Source organism: Perca fluviatilis, chromosome 19 (genome assembly GCF_010015445.1).
Source record: "Perca fluviatilis chromosome 19, GENO_Pfluv_1.0, whole genome shotgun sequence".
NCBI lineage: Eukaryota > Metazoa > Chordata > Actinopteri > Perciformes > Percidae > Perca > Perca fluviatilis.
This window is the reverse complement of record NC_053130.1, coordinates 27,853,299-27,869,920: the sequence shown is the minus strand read 5'-3', so window position 1 is coordinate 27,869,920 and position 16,622 is coordinate 27,853,299. Positions and strand designations below refer to the sequence as shown.

At 40.7% G+C, this 16,622-nt stretch overlaps 1 protein-coding gene across 1 annotated transcript in view; it reads right to left on the bottom strand.

The window, feature by feature from the left end:
* LOC120548504 (kinase non-catalytic C-lobe domain-containing protein 1) overlaps window positions 1–16,622 on the bottom strand; it is a 70,265-nt gene that overhangs the window by 8,648 nt on the left and 44,995 nt on the right. Inside the window, 6 exon segments of the mRNA XM_039784780.1 lie at window positions 2,766–2,907; window positions 4,224–4,306; window positions 4,454–4,660; window positions 9,155–9,310; window positions 10,602–10,755; window positions 13,777–13,887. Coding sequence (XP_039640714.1) covers window positions 2,766–2,907; window positions 4,224–4,306; window positions 4,454–4,660; window positions 9,155–9,310; window positions 10,602–10,755; window positions 13,777–13,887 — 853 coding nt within the window.

Genomic DNA, 16,622 nt, shown 5'->3' with positions numbered 1-16,622 from the left:
TGTATCTGAAGTCTCTTTTATATAGGCCTTAGTGGTCCCCTAATACTGTATCTGAAGTCTCTTTTATATAGACCTTAGTGGTCCCCTAATACTGTATCTGAAGTCTCTTTTATATAGACCTTAGTGGTCCCCTAATACTGTATCTGAAGTCTCTTTCCCACAATGAGCTTTCCTTAGGATGTGCCATTTCTGTGTCTGTAGCTATTGAGGAGGAGAGGGGGCGCAAGGTGGAGGGTGGGGCCTTGACCAACTGCCACTTTGCTCGTTTGAAAGTAATGATGTCTCTCTTTCTCATGAGTGGGCCAAATTCTCTGGGCGGGCAAAGCAGAAGAAGAAAGGTAACCTTGCTCCTTATGACCTCATAAGGAGAAGATTCCAGATCGGCCCATCTGAGCTTTCATTTTCTCAAAGGCAGAGCAGGATACCCAGGGCTCGGTTTACACCTATCACCATTTCTAGCCACTGGGGGACCATAGGCAGGCTGGGGGAACACATATTAATGTTAAAAAACCTCATAAAGTGAAATTTTCATGCCATGGGACCTTTAAAGCAACACTATGTAACTTTTCCCGCTTCGGTCCCCCTACAGGTTGTCTCATTGGAACTACAGCTGCAGCTAAAAGTTACATAGTGTTGCTTTAAGAATGTTTTTCTGAAGTAAGGACCTGAAATTAGTTGAAGTGTAATCACTAAAAGCATTTTGAACTTTTAATTTAATTTCTCCCATCCAGCGTTGAGATCATATATCGCAATCAACTCTCTCGCACCACGCAGTTCAAAGTACGTATTACAGCTACGGTAGCCTTCACGCTTCAAAAAGCCGGTCTCTTGCTCTTTTCAATATCCTTTTTCTTTTTCTGGGTGAAGAAGAAGAAGACTCCTGTTCCTGAAATTTGGATTTTGAATACGTGTGGTCCTCCATGTTTCCTTCTTCAAACTTGCCGGGGCCGGGAAGCCACGATACCCATTAGCAGCATTAGCAGCACCTGTGAGTTTATCATGTGACAGAGAAAACGCGAAAGGCGGAGCAGTATGTCCTGTATGTCCCTTAACGGCTAACGTATTTCAAGATGGCGCATGAATATGGAGCGTCTACCCCAGTTCATGTGAATGCAAATGTAAAATTTCAAGCCAAAAGGAATACTTGGAATTGATGGTGGAGGTAAATGAAAAAGGACAAGTTTGTGAACGGGCAACACAGATTTTGATAATGAACAACTAAACACGTTACACACTGGGGCTTTAAGTTCCGTAAGCAGTTGAACTGTCAGCTTGTGTGTAGTCTATATCCATGATGTTCCAGGTCCGGGATTGCTCCGTTGCCAATCGAAAATTCTGACGGATTTGACTCTTTTCAGCCGGATGTCCGTTGTCTTCTGTTTCATTTGTGTTGGAATTCTAAACTCTGGTGGATTTGTGAGGACTATGGTTAACTGCTCCTCAGATCTCTGCAGGGTAAATCCAGACAGCTAGCTAGACTATCTGTCCAACCTGAGTTTTCTGTTGCACGACTAAAACAACCGTTGAACGTACACGTTCCACCAAAACAAGTTCCTTCCCGAGGCTATTTTGCAGAGGCACCGTGGCTCTGCCCGGCGCCTAGCGCTACCCAAGACGATTGTGATTGGTTTAAAAGAAATGCCAATAAACCATAGCACGTTTTTCTCCCATCTCGGAATGCTGTGTGGACTAGCCAGACCCTCCTCCATCAGATCCAACCGATCAAATACTGATAGTAAAAGGAGTCATTTCGTGGGGGTTGTGACGCTAAAAAAAAAGAAAGCATCCACTGATTAACAGACGTCTCTTTCACCTTTATGTAAGTCTATGGGAAATAGTCTGTTTGGGCCAGAGGGCATTGTGGGACAGACCTGGTAGTTGTCACTCCACTGTTTGGCCGCTATGTCAAATTGGTTTCAAAGCCCGGCGCTTTTCCTGGGGGCCTGATCAGAGCAGACTGGGCTTTTTCGGGAGGAGAGTCAAAGGGGCAGGCACTAAAATGGAGTGTTTCAGACAGAGGGCGAATACAGTATGAGAAAAATATTTTTTTTTTTTTACATTTAAGCATGTAAACATGTTCTAGAAGAAACCCAAAATACAAGTATGAACCTGAAAGTGAGCATAAAATGTCCCCTTAAGGTGAAGTTGAAGCACCAGAGATAGTTGAAGTACAATAGCTGGAGTTAGAGCTAGGCTACATTTAAATATAACGTATTCACATATCGTAATGCAGCCTTTAAAACCATTATGATAACCAAAAAAGATTAAGACGATATCTAGCCGCATTTATCAATGTCGATATAATATTGATATACTGCCCAGCCCTAGCTGAAGTATTTGAGCTGACATGTCAGTATGAAAGACATCAAAAATCTGAATGGATGTAAAGATGTCCTAAATGAGCTGATTATTTAAAAATGATAACTTTCGAATGGAGTGTTTATTTGAAAGTAGCTGAGGGACAAAAAAGTGTCCATAATAATACAAATACACTCATTTTTTTTTTGAGTTTCTCAGCTTTTTGGATGACAAATGGCAACTTACGAAGCCCAAAGAAGACAGGTTTAAGACCCACATGTTCTTTATCCAAACTTTTTTATAAACCATTCAACCATGAGACTAGAGAAGCGACAGAAAGCCCATAATGGGTGAAGTCTGTGACTGACCAAATGAGAAGTTAAAGCACCGACTGTGGCAGTAATGGCTTGTTTTTGCTTTTCTCCTGCTGGCCCCTGTTGCTTTCACGAGTTCGTGTCTCCTCTCACCTTAACCGAGTCACAGATGACTATTTCAGCCGAGATCCAGTTAGAAACACTGTCAGCGTGTGTGAGCAGCCGCCGGAGGACTCCGTCCTCACATAGAGGCGGAGCGCTGCCCTCTGCTGGCGGGATATGCTGGGACACGTTCCTGTTGGAGAGAAGTAGGAACATTTAGCTACACTTTACTTGAAGGTATCTACATAAGAGTGATATGACACTGTCATCAACGTGTCATAAACATTATTAACAAGTCATAAACGGGAGCTCGGCTAGCTCAGGTGGTGGAGCGGGCGCACATATATAGAGGTTTGCTCCTCGACGCAGCGGGCCTGGGTTCAACTCCGACCTGCGGCCCTGTACTGCATGTCATTCCCCCTCTCTCCCCCCTTTCATGTCTTCAGCTGTCCTGTTGAAGAAAAGGCCTAAAAATGCCCAAAAAATAAATAAGTCATAAATGTTTATGACATAACGCTTCTTTTAGTAAGTGTCATTCGGTTTTTGTCATGACAAGTTATGGTTAGGGTTAAGGTTAGGGTTCACGTGTCATGTCACTCTTATGTAGATACCTTCAAGTAAAGTGTTACCGAACATTTACACCAGACATTATTACTGAAACAACAATTATGATGATTAGTTAATTACCAGCAATTAACTACCAGAAACTTTCAGAACTGGTTCATCGTTATTGCTATTTATCAAGCAACAGTGCCAAACACCTTTGTCTTTTTTGGATTTGGAGAGGTCACCTTCGGCTCTGTGAAATTAGGTATTAGGTATTTTTAAACTAAATGGCAATTTTTGCACATTAACCTATGATACTATTTACATAATACATGGGTCGATCATCAGGGTGGTTGGCTGTGAGGATCATAATTAAACTGTATTGAAAGATTCAGCCCTGAAGTGTTTGAAGAGTCAATTTTCTTTCCTTTATGTATGTGTGTAGTTATGTACAGATATGTGTGTATATATATATGTATGCATGCAAGTGTATGTATACTGTATGCACATGTGTATATGTATGTGCACCATCATCATAATAGCCTACTTTATTTTAACTGACTTTTTTCCTCTTTATTTTACAGTTATTTATTATTATTATTATTATTATTATTATTATTATTATTATTATTATTATTATTATAAATGTATTAATTTTTATGTTCTCTAATTTATTATTACATTATTTTTCATTATAAAATATATAAACATCGTAGGAATACTATAAATATGAACAACATCATACAGTATGTAAGCAAATGTATGTTTTTAACTCACACACTCCTGCTATAAAGTATTAAAAACAAAAAACAAATGAGGGAATATTTTTTGGAGGAATGGTGTTCATCTTTCCAGGAGAAAAAAAATAATCTACGCCACCACCTCGCTAAAAAACCCTTCCATTTTGACCTGTCTGTAAGGAACATCAGTAAACGGTGTGTAAAGCCAGAACAGTATTCTCACCTGTTTGGGGTCGACACTTTGTCCCTGACTCCTTGTATTCTGGAGTTGAGGAAATGAACTGGATGACATCCTTGGAACATTTCCTGCGTTGCAAAAGGTACAACTCTAGCATGAGATCAGGGGGTTGACTGTATTCGTCTACGCATTCATAAAGGCATGTCTCCCTCTAGTGGTAAAAAAAGACAACCGCAGCCTGGGTGCGGGCTGTGGGAGTGGACCTGTGTGTGTACCTGCTGCAGCAGGGTGAGCTGCTGGCTGATGTGCTGTGCGCTGTATTCGTTCTGGCTGAAGGGGAGCGGCTCCTCACTGTGCAGGCAGACGTTGGAGAGGCCCGCCACCAGGGAGCCGTAGAAAGGCATAGGCAGCGCCGTGGCGATGGAGAAGGTCTTGTCTTTAGGCAGGGATGCAGACGGCTCCACCACTCTCGAGAACCTCCACTGAAGAGATTTGACAAGAGAGGAGACATGCTCTTTATTGTTACTATAACTGCTATAATTTATTGCTACTATCATAACAACTGTATACATATATGGCTTTTAATAAGCAGCTGAAACTATGTTTGGTCAATACATATACAGTGGCTTGCATAAGTTTACAAACCCATGCTAAAGTTGACTAAAAAGAGGAATAAAAAAATAAAACATCTTTTGGAAATTGATCTTAACGCCTTAATTAAAAAAATTAGGAAAAATCCAACCTTTAAGGACACCAATTTTCTTTGTGAATGAATAATGTATCGTAAATAAATAAATGTTCTTCCTTAAAATACAGGGGCCATAAGTATACACACCTCTATGTTAAATTCCCATAGAGGCAGGCAGATTTTTATTTTAGATTTTTATTACAGATTTTTACCATCAACTGTCCTGGCTGACCCTACCAGATAGAAGGCTTCATTGGTTACAATTTATTTTTAAATGTATTTATATGGACTATCCTTCTTATTTAAAACAATATCTAATCTTATTTACATACCTGTCAAGTTTTGGATTTGAAAATAAGGGACATTTTCATGCTAACATGCTAAAATGACATGCATAGCACAATTATTTAAACTGACACACAGAGAGCAAAACCTCTTCTCAAGTCTCCAAAAGTCTAAACACATTTTCTGCTTTACACACATTTTGCAATTCGAAATGGCCCTTTTTAAATGCACTGAACACGGTTCTCTGCATAAGACACAACAATCTGTGAGCACCTCTTTATTTTCTATATATTTTTTCTGCAATTTTCTTTTTCAGTTTACTGTTTGTTGTGAGCATATTTCTGTTCAGTCCTATATAAATATATCTGCTGTGCATATGTTGCACTGACTTGTTTGGTTAAAAATTCAAACATAAATGTTTCAACATCATGTGTGTGTATCTGCAGATAGATAGATAGATAGATACATAGATAGATACTTTATTCATCCCGAAGGAAATTTTAGGATCCATTAGCTTAGACAACCAAACTGTAACACAACAAATACATATACACACATATATCACACATACATAAGAATAAAAATGAAAATCACGCACAGAAATGCAATGACATGATAAGGTCTGTGCAATGACTATGATAAGGTCTGTGCATGTGAACAATCTGACGAATTTTCTACAATTTGAACTATTTTAGTATTATGGCAAAGCATTCTAAAGATGAGAGTGCTTTTCATTATGCCCAACAGTGTGTAGTTGGTTAGACAAAAATCTGGTAATATGAATGAAGTGTGTGCCATGTGGTGCAAAAGTTTGATTTTGATAATGCTATATGTAGTTTTGGTTGCAGTGCTTCATTTTGCAGGATATATATGGTATTTTGCAGTTTGGGTGTGTGGTTTTGTGAATTGTGTTAAGTATTTTGATAAAACCACACTAGTTTGCAAAATTGTGTTTTAGCAATTGGAAAAAAATGTAATTTTACATGAGAGTAGAGCGCAAACAGTTCTGTGGTCTAGCGTCATTCTCTGTAACAATCTTTCGTACCATGCTAAACACCCTTTCTGAACTTGCATTGCTATGGGGAATGCATAGTAAAGCCTTCATAAGTTTTGGCAGCGCACCGTCTCTGTCGTAGCGTCCATCATCCGTCTCTGTTTTTTTTCTTTTTTTTCTCTGCGTTGTCACTCATCATATGACCTCACACACTAAACTCGCGACAACTGCCACCTACAGTACCTGTAGTAGGCTACTGCCTACTGCAGGTGGAAGTTATCGCGAGGCTATTGACAGAGCTCAGATTGGGAATGTTTTTGTTTTTTACTCCGCTCGGGCCCGGGCTATTATTATTTTTTAATAACGCAGGTTAAAATACGGGAGATTTACGGGAGGACGGCGGGAAAGAAGGGTAAAATACGGGACTTTCCCGGCCAAAACGGGATACTTGACAGGTATGCTTATTTAGCTCATTTTATAACTTGCGACACAATAACCAAATTTATTTTCTCATTCCTCGAATTAATAAAGAAATAGGAAAATATGCATTTCAACATAAAGCACCTTATAAGTGGAATAACCTTCCAATTTCAATTCGCTCTTTGACTTCCTTTCCAATGTTTAAAAATGCCCTAGCTCAACATCTTCAGAATATATGCAATTGTTTTTAATTATATGTGTATGTATTTTCTTTGTTTTTTTTGGAGATCTATGTGCTGGTTTGAGTGCACAGGTCAGGACAGATGCTGGAGCATTATTGGTGTTCACTACTTCACTGCTGCTTTACAGTGGTTACCAGTGATGGAGTTGATACCTTAAACGGGACTAAATGAAACCTATTTTAAGCATGATGCATTGACTCCTTACATTTATGTGTGCATACGTGTTTACTGGTGTCTAGATGTGTGTTTCGGTACATATATATATTTCATATGTTTACTTTGTTGAGGGATGAGTGAGCAACCTTGGGAGAGTCTTGTGTGTGTGTGTGTGTATGTCTTGTTTGTATGAGTTATATATTATATATTTTTGCTTACCAATTTCGTAAAGTAAGTTGTTTTTTATTGTTGTTGTTGTTTGTTTGTTTCTTCTTCTGTTTGACTGCCACTGCAAGGTCAGTGTCTATTTCTGTACCTGGACTCGAGGACCCCCCTCGAAAACGAGATGGTTCATCTCAAGGGGTTATTCCTCCGCAATAAATAAATGTCAAATATTTTTAAAGGCCAGTTATTTCATGGATCCAGGATACTATGCATCCTGATAAAGTTCCCTTGGCCTTTGGAATTAAAATAGCCTCACATCATCACATGCCCTTCACCATACCTAGAGATTAGCATGGGGTACTTTCCATGAGATCAGCTCTCAATGCAAATCAAACCAGCTATTAAGCTAACTGACATAAAACCATGCCAATCAAAAAGGTTGGATTTTTGCCTCATTTTTTTTTTTATCAAGGCATTAAGATTTCCAAAAGAAGATTTTGTTTTTCCTCTTTTTAGTCAACTTTAGCATGGGTGTGTAAACCTATACAAGCCACTGTACATGTCAGCCCTAAAATGATTATGTACTGTATGTATTCTGTTAGTTTTCAGTGTCAACATGTATGAATTTTACTGGCTTTTATTGCCTTCAACAGCTGTGGCTTGCCTAATCTATGTACTCTATTATCTTGTAACCTGAGGCCTATACTATGAAGCAAGATTTGGCGTTAACGAGCTAACTTCAGGTTCAACCCAGAGTTCTCTGTACCACGACGGTGGATCAGTCGTTACTGGGTTCAATCGCCGTGGTAACTCATGCTGAACACCTAACCTGGTCGGGAGCAGGTTAATTTGGAGATCAGAGATCAACCGGTGTTAAAGCACCGCCTACTGACCAATCAATACTCGATTGATAACTGCATCACCGTTCTTATAGAAGATCAGGTGGAGCTCGGTGCGTGGAGAGAGAGAGAGGGTGAGAGGGAGAGAGAGAGAGAGAGAAAGGGTGAGAGAGAGAGAGAGAGGGAGAGAGGGTGAGAGAGAGAGGGCGAGAGAGAGGGTGAGAGAGAGAGGGAGAGGGTGAGAAAGAGGGTGAGAGAGGGAGGGAGAGGGTGAGAGAGAGGGAGAGAGGGATGCGCTCATAAAAGTTAAAACATTTAGAGACCGACAACCCCGTTAACATTCCCTGATGGGTATTTTTATGAAATAATTAGATGTTAATGGAAAGGAATTACATATAAGCTATCGGCTTGTTGAGCCGTGCGTTGCCAATGCGCACATCGGTTTGAATTATGTTTTCATATATTTTATTTGCTCTCACGATCGCTTCCACTGCCAGGGTTTCAACTGAAATAATAGGCTAAAGCAACGAGAGTTTATGGAAAGCACAAGTGTAATTCTGGTCAGATCTAGTGCCTGACTGATGGGGAAGTGATATTGATAAGCGTAGTGATTTACACATTTACAGCATCGGCTATTTTTGACAGCTGACAGCTTTCCCTCCTGTTTTAGGAAGCAGGGACTGTATTGCGTTTTGCCTGCAAAACCGTGTTTGTGTTCTTCATATTTATATAGAATTGTAGTTTGCTCTTCTTATATAAAATAAGCGGCTCTGGTAGATGTTTGCGATAGGTCGTGCTGTGCAAACACCTCCTCTTTTATGTTAACGTGCGCGCCGCTGGATTGGGAATCCCTGGGTTGACTGAACTAGTTGTTAACCACCGTCATGACACAGGCTATGTGGGACCGCGGTTGTTAGGGTTAGTGAAGCCGGGTAACTGAAAGAAATCCATCCATGTATGTATGTATGTATGTATGTATGTATGTATGTATGTATGTATGTATGTATATATATATATATATACACACACATACATATATACACTGTATATACACACACACAACATTTTTTTATACTGTTGATGTCCAATAAAAATGTTAAAAAAAGATTTTTTATTTGATGACCTTAAAGAAAGTATTTATAAAACGCAAAACACAGTTGCAGAACTTGTCACCATATTATACTGACCTTTCTCCCAAGATCCTCAGTAGATGAATGCACACCCGTAGAATCATCATCTTCCTCAAAGCTGATTAGGCTTCCTCTTCCTTGGATCAAAGTCGTTGAAGGAGGGCTGTGGAGAGCAGCGAGAAGGGCCTCCCCTCGGCTGTCTACAGGAATCACCTATGGGGGGAAAAAAAATACACATTATGAGGCAACCACTTGTGGAGCATAGCGCAAGTTCAGACAGGTCACGGAGTCCAGCCCCGGTATTATCTCAGCTCATAGATGACAGTTCCTAAGCCAGCACGCCAGCTGATAGCTCAGCTGATTCCCTCCTAAGCATATGATTGGATTTCCAAATACAGTGCTCTATTTAAACTGCTTTTCCCAGCCTACCTTGCTGCATCTCTTCAAGCGCTTGCAACCCACCTCCATCCCAGCTCCTCCTTTTAAATTTATATTCATGTTGTCTGACTTAATCAATGTCGATGCTGCTCTGTTCTTTGCCCTGGGGGGATCCTGCACTGCTGCTCTCCCTGCTTAAGGCTTTCCATGTATGCACATGGAAGGGCAGGGAGGTGTGCTCTCCCTCTCTGCCTCATGCTTTCCACGTATGTTAGTGGAAGTGCGGGGAGGACCCAGAACAGAGCCATACAGCCAAATACAAATTGCAGATGAATAAAATCTATTTACTGACAAAGTGGTCGTGACTGAAGTAACGTAGACATGGGCTGAATTTCACTTCTCCAACTTGATACCTCCTCGCTCCTCGGCTGAACCGGAAGTTGTTCTGTCCCTCCTCCGTGAAGGCCGTCTCAAAGCTCTTATTCCTGCCCCGAGGAGCGAGGATGGAGGAGCGAGGATGGATTTCTAAGGAGCCATGAGCGGGGATACACGAGAGCAGCCTTCCCGGAAGCCGTGCAGCTGAAAAGCCGTTGCTAACTCCGCCCATACTGCTGACGAATTCATGTGACCCTTCAGAGGAAAGGATGTCTCAATTCCTCGATTCCTCTCTCTTCCCATGATTTCCTTGAAAGGGAAGCAAGTGAAGGAACCAGGGATGCAATTTAAGGGAAGGGAGATCCAGCCCCAGTTTCATAAAGAGAAGAAAATGTGACGTGATCGATCACTGTTTAACAGCTTAAACTGCAAAAAAACAGATGCCTTTTGCACTAGTGATTTGAGTTGTATGCTTCATGAAAGACTTTACTTTTGGCTGTTCTAAATACCTAGTGTCCCATGGTCTTTTGACCCATAACCCATAAAATATGCTGACACACAGGAAGTTTGATGCTTCCAACAGCAGAGGGATTCTAATTAACAGCAGATGAATTGTGTAGGTAGCATGAGCAGAAACAGCCCCCTTCAGGAACTCAAATCCCAGAGTTAAATACTGTACAGCATGTCACAGTGCAGCCATTTGACTGATAGGCCGTCTCCATAAAGTGCAGGGCAAAATATACGTGGTTACCTCAGCATTAAGGAAGTTTTCTAACGTTTCCACCAGGCTGGACTTCCTCTGGGGGGTGAAGTCCACCCGTTTACACTCTGTTATCCAGATGTGGAGCAGGTCCAGACTGCGATGGAAGATCTTTTCACTGTCTCCTGACATGTCTGGACCCTGTCTGGCATGGAAAACAAACAGTCAGGGCCAGAACTCCCCAGTACTGAGTACCGGCACTTCTGATTTTTGTCCACATGAGAACCCTTACTTCTAATTGTTATTACCAGTATTATTAATAGGCTGATATTATTAATACCAAAATAGGCTGCACGATTATGGAACAAAAATCATCATCACAATTATTTTGGTCGATGTTGAAATCTTGTTGTTGTTGATTTATTAGACAGTAACAGAAATAAATGCATAACAAGATGCCAACACAGTGACATTGTACATTCATCAGAACTGTCGAGGATAACACAAGAAAGTTACAAACTTATTTCCATTGTGGTCCTCGTTATAGTCTGACAAAGATGTCCAGGCAAGCTACAGATGACTAAAAGGTACCTTATGTACACTCAACCACATCCAAATACAAAATAAATACAAATATCATATAAAAAATATAGATATGATTATTCAACAGGATTACTCTGTGACTTTTGGAAAAATATTTTGCATTTATTGAACTTTAAAAACAGTTTCATCAATCAACAGTGAAAACACCTTGAACTGTGAAATTTCCCTTAATACTTTTCCCGTTTAAACTTTTCTCATTCAGAACACAAGACAAAACAAGGGCTAAAACCAATAAGGGGAAGCTGAAGAAAAATGTTCACAAACATGCTCCATGGACTTCAAGATGAGACCTATGTTCCCTCAAAATTTGGTATACACTCACCTAAAAGATTATTAGGAACAACCTACTAATACCGTGTTTGACCCTCTTTCGCCTTCATAACTGCCTTAATTCTTGGTGGCATTGATTCAACAAGGTGCTGGAAGCATTCTTTAGAAATGTTGGCCCATATTGATAAGATAGCATCTTGCAGTTGATGGAGATTTGTGGGATGCACATCCAGAGCACGAAGCTCCCATGCCACCACATCCCAACGATGTTCTATTGGGTTGAGATCTGGTGACTGTGGGGGCCATTTTAGTACAGTGAACTCATTGTCATGTTCAAGAAACCAATTTGAAATGATTCAAGCTTTGTGACATGGTGCATTATCCTGCTGGAAGTAGCCATCAGAGGATGGGTACATGGTGGTTATAAAGGGATGGACATGGTCAGAAACAATGCTCAGGTAGGCTGTGGCATTTAAACAATGCCCAATTGGTACTAAGGGGCCTAAAGTGTGCCAAGAAAACATTCCCCACACCATTACACCACCACCAGCAGCCTGTACAGTGGTAACAAGGCATGACGGATCCATGTTCTCATTCTGTTTACGCCAAATTCTGACTCTACCATCTGAGTGTCTCAACAGAAATCGAGACTCATCACACCAGGCAACATTTTTACAGTCTTCACTTTTCCAGTTTTGGTGAGCTCGTGCAAATTGTAGCCTCATTTTCCTATTTTTAGTGGAGATGAGTGGTACCCGGTGGGGTCTTCTGCTGGTGTAGCCTATCCTCCTCAAGGTTGTTCGTGTTGTGGCTTCACAAATGCTTTGCTGCATACCTCGGTTGTAACGAGTGGTTATTTGAGTCAAAGTTGATCTTCTATCAGCTTGAATCACTCGGCCCATTCTCCTCTGACCTCTAGCATCAACAAGGCATTTTCGGCCCCCAGGACTGCTCAGGACCATTCTTTGTAAACCCTAGAAATGGTTGTGCGTGAAAATCCCAGTAACTGAGCAGATTGTGAAATACTCAGACCAGCCCGTCTGGCACCAACAACCATGCCACGCTTAAAATTGCTTAGATCACCTTTCTTTCCCATTCTGACATTCATTGAAGCAGCTGCCATGTGATTGGTTGATTAGATAATTGCATTAACGAGAAATCTTACAGGCGTTCCTAATAATCCTTTAGGTCAGTGGTTCCCAATGGTCCCAGTTGTACTCATGTCTAAGAAAAGCTGAGCCCCACTCCCCCCCGAAACCGAAGTTGAGGTAACTCTTGAGATAGAGCCTTACTTTCTTTTTTGATACAGAGGAGTTATCAGCACGGTTACGTTCCTCCGCCATGTTTCATTCATAAAATAGTGATGCCGTGGCAGCAGGAAAAACGAGGATACAACAAAATATATAGTTTTCATACAGACTTTTGTATACATTATATATTCTAGTGTATTATCATCATTTGTTTAACGTGTAATATTTATTTTTTCACCTCAACCTCAAACCAGATAAAGACTTGCGCTGTGATCTTTGCCGCACCCCCTGGGGGTGCCCGGACCCCAGGTTGGGAACCACTGCTTGCGACCAACCACTGGGGGCGCTACGGAACCCCCTGTCAACACCCGAGCCCAATCACTACAGAACTTTGTAGTTTTTACCAGGTCTGACATGTGTAGAAATGTTTGTGAGTTTTCCAGCATGCTAAGCCCCTCAAAAATGCGAGCGACTCGTCGGAATAATAATAATAATAATAATAATAATAATCTGTACAAAAACAATAGGTTCCTCGCAGTTTCGTGCTCGGGCCCTAATAACAGTATACTTGCAAAACGTAATGTGCAATATATATATTTTTTCTCGACACGTTTTTGTGATTGCACATTGAAAATTGCGATAAAAATTTGATTAATTGCATAGCCCTACTATATATCAGGATTTATTTGGAGAAACCAAGTAATTATCTGTCCCCCATATAGCCCGAATGGAATGAGCCTTTGTTTCATAACAGCATTTTTGGACACTGCGAAGATTCGACTGTGAGATGGTAGTCGAATCAGGCTCCTTAGATCGAATAGTCGACTATACAGATACAAGATGTACATATGAATGTAAATATATCCGAAACACATGCAATGATCATGTCATGCAACTGCTGAATTAAGGTACTAGCACCTTCTTTGGTCCAATTCAGGCACTGGTCAGTGCAAGATGGTTCACACTGTGTGTTATTGTGCATTATGTTTTGTAGTTTCCAGGAGAGGCTGGACTGGAGATTTTCATGTTTTTTCTTGGCATACTGTACCGTACTGTACATAGATGTTTCTCTGTGTAAATATGAGCTACTGGATATACCGTACCTTGCAGCACCGATGAATTTATCAGTTATGAACTGCAGTAACTTCTCAGGAGTGCAGAGGAAACGATAGGTGTACAGGAACTGCTGGATGTAGCCCTCCACAGCTGCATTTCTGGGAAGTAAAGGGGCATAGCGACACTGAATTAAGTTTCAGAAAGCAACACAGTTTAACGGTTAGTTTTCAGTGAAATGTATCATTAAACATTCTACTGCAAATTGAGGAATATAGTAACCTGTGGCAACATAGAATGACCTTTTCTATCCAGTGCCTTATCCTGGTCAAATACTCTCAGCATATGCCTGTAACTCCAGGGTTTCCCTCAGTGTTTTGCAAGCTTGGTGGCCCACTGGATCTAAGATGTCCCTCACCAGGCCTAAGGCACAGGGAATTATTTTTTTAAAACTACAGTTTTTTTACGGCTCGGTTGGAAACTTGGACATAGTCATATTTTCAAATGGCCAGTTAGCTTTTAGCACTGACTTAATGTAGGGCCCTACGGGATCTGTGTTATAGCTTTTTTTAAATTCTCAATTTTGCGATTCCGTCTACGATTCAGTTGTCACAGAAACTATTGGGCTCTACATTAGTGCTGCCATCAGTCTGTGACTGGCCCCAGCCGGGCCCTCATCAAAAAAATCGGGGGAAACCAATAACTCCTTCCATAGGGACCCTTCCAGCACTCTCAGACCACGTGGGAGATGTAATACTTCCCAGGGTCTCCTCCCATTTAGTTGTGCCCAGAACATTTTCAAAAGCAGATGTCCCTGTGGCATCCTTAAGAGGTGCCTGAATGACTTTAAATGGCTCCTTTCAGTGTGAGGCAGCGTCATACCAAAGTGGTAGTGGCTGTCATGTGAGCTGCCAGACAAATGGGTATTCATGAAGATCAACAAAAAACTAAGTATACACATCATATTAAAGTTATAGTATATAGTTAACCACTCACCACTGCTTGTAAAAGGTTAAGTGTGTCTGTGAGTGCACATTTAAATAAACAAGGCGCCTCAGATGATAATTTGAACATTTTGAATTAATCTCAGAACTACTGTCTTTGTTTCAGTGCATGAATCAAACTGAAACTGTACTGTAAGTAAGGTAAACAAAAGTGGGATTTTGAAAAGTGAGGGGGGGCATGTCCCTCCCATCCTCAGAGGAAATTATACCCCTGCCTATGTTTTAGTTGTTACTGTAAATGGTTCTGCAGTTTGACTGACATTCTAATAAGCCGTTAATTAAGACACCTTTTGAGGACATAAACTGAAAACCAGCCTTATCAAAGCCTTTAAAAAAAAACAGCTTCAGCTTGAGGCAGTGGGAATTAAAAGTGGCTACAAAATTGATGGATTGTGTCCCTGTTTCTATGATTGTCGATGCGGTTTCTCATATGGCAACAGATGCAAACCAGATGCTGTAATGTCCGATGATAGAGTCATTGTTTACAGATCAGAATTAGGGATGGAACAAAAGGAATGTAGCCACCTACACGTCCTAGTCTGAAGAGAGACAGCCTGACAGAAAGAGAACGCCAGTGGGAGAGCACAACAGACAAATTAAAACCTCAATGTAATTGGAGACAATGCATTTACTGACGTGTATTGTTAGTAGGGTTAGGTCGAGAGAACCCGATTCCTTAATCCGAATCGTTAAAAATTACAGAATTCAACAGAATCGTTCTTTTGTTGGAATTGTTTTGAATTTGGTTTCAAATTGACGTGCAAATTTAAATATGTCAAGTTTTGGTTCGGCAGCACAGTAAGCGTGTTAGTTGGCTTTATTTTACGTTCTAAAAGCTTTGGTTTTACTGCAAAACCAACCTACCAATCAGCAAATAAAACTTCACTTCACTTATTTGTGAAATAAGCATCTAACCCGTTCTCCCACTCAAAGAATCGGAATCGAGAATCGATAAGAACCGGAATCGAAAGGAAGAATCGGAATTGAAATCAGAATCGTTAAAATCCAAACGATGCCCATCCCTAATTGTTAGGCTTAATAGTAATGGTATAAAAAAGGTCTCTAATCACAGTAACAGTAACTGGGCAGCTTTGTAGCAAAAGCACGATATATCGCATTGCTGTGTGCCATAGAGCGCCATTGTTAGCCAAAAAACCTGTACAGGGTGACAAGTTCCTTTATTACTAGATTCACAGATTATGACATTCTGGATGCCAATGTTTTTTATTTCTCGTTTTGTGCCAGGGAAACAAAGAAATCTTAATAAAATAAAATAAAAATAACTGAACCGTTTTAAAGCCACTCAGCAATTCTTTACGCCATCTTTGAGTGAGCACAAATTCAATAATAGAAATGTATCAAACAGCCTCTTTAAAATGTTTTTTTTTTTTTTAACTAAATGCTTCATGTCTTTTTCGCCTGCTATTCAACTACCTGATGAAGAAAATTTCAGCATTTATATAGCCCAACAACATTATTTTTGTGAAACATAAATTAAATGTAAATAGGATTAGAAACATGAATAGGCCTATCTTTCACAACATGTGTTTTTCATACAGAAGTTCTTGTCGCTGGTTGTTCTCTGAGACAGCGTTACTGGGGATTTCCGCTGAATGCAGAACGGCTGCGGACCGGCTCCGCTGCGGACCGGCTCTGTGCCGCGCCGTCCGTCAATACCCACCAGGTCCGGATTTGTTGCGCAACGCCTGCGGACATGACTGACAGCTGAAGTCACGAGGATCCACGAGATCTCGCAAAGTCACGTAGAATAGAACCACAAAACCAACAACACTTAGTTTCCATCCAGAGGACTAGAGGGGAAACAACTCTGTGCTGTTTTCAAGCTGTAGTGCAGGGAAATATGAATATATTTTATTTTGAAAATTAACCGG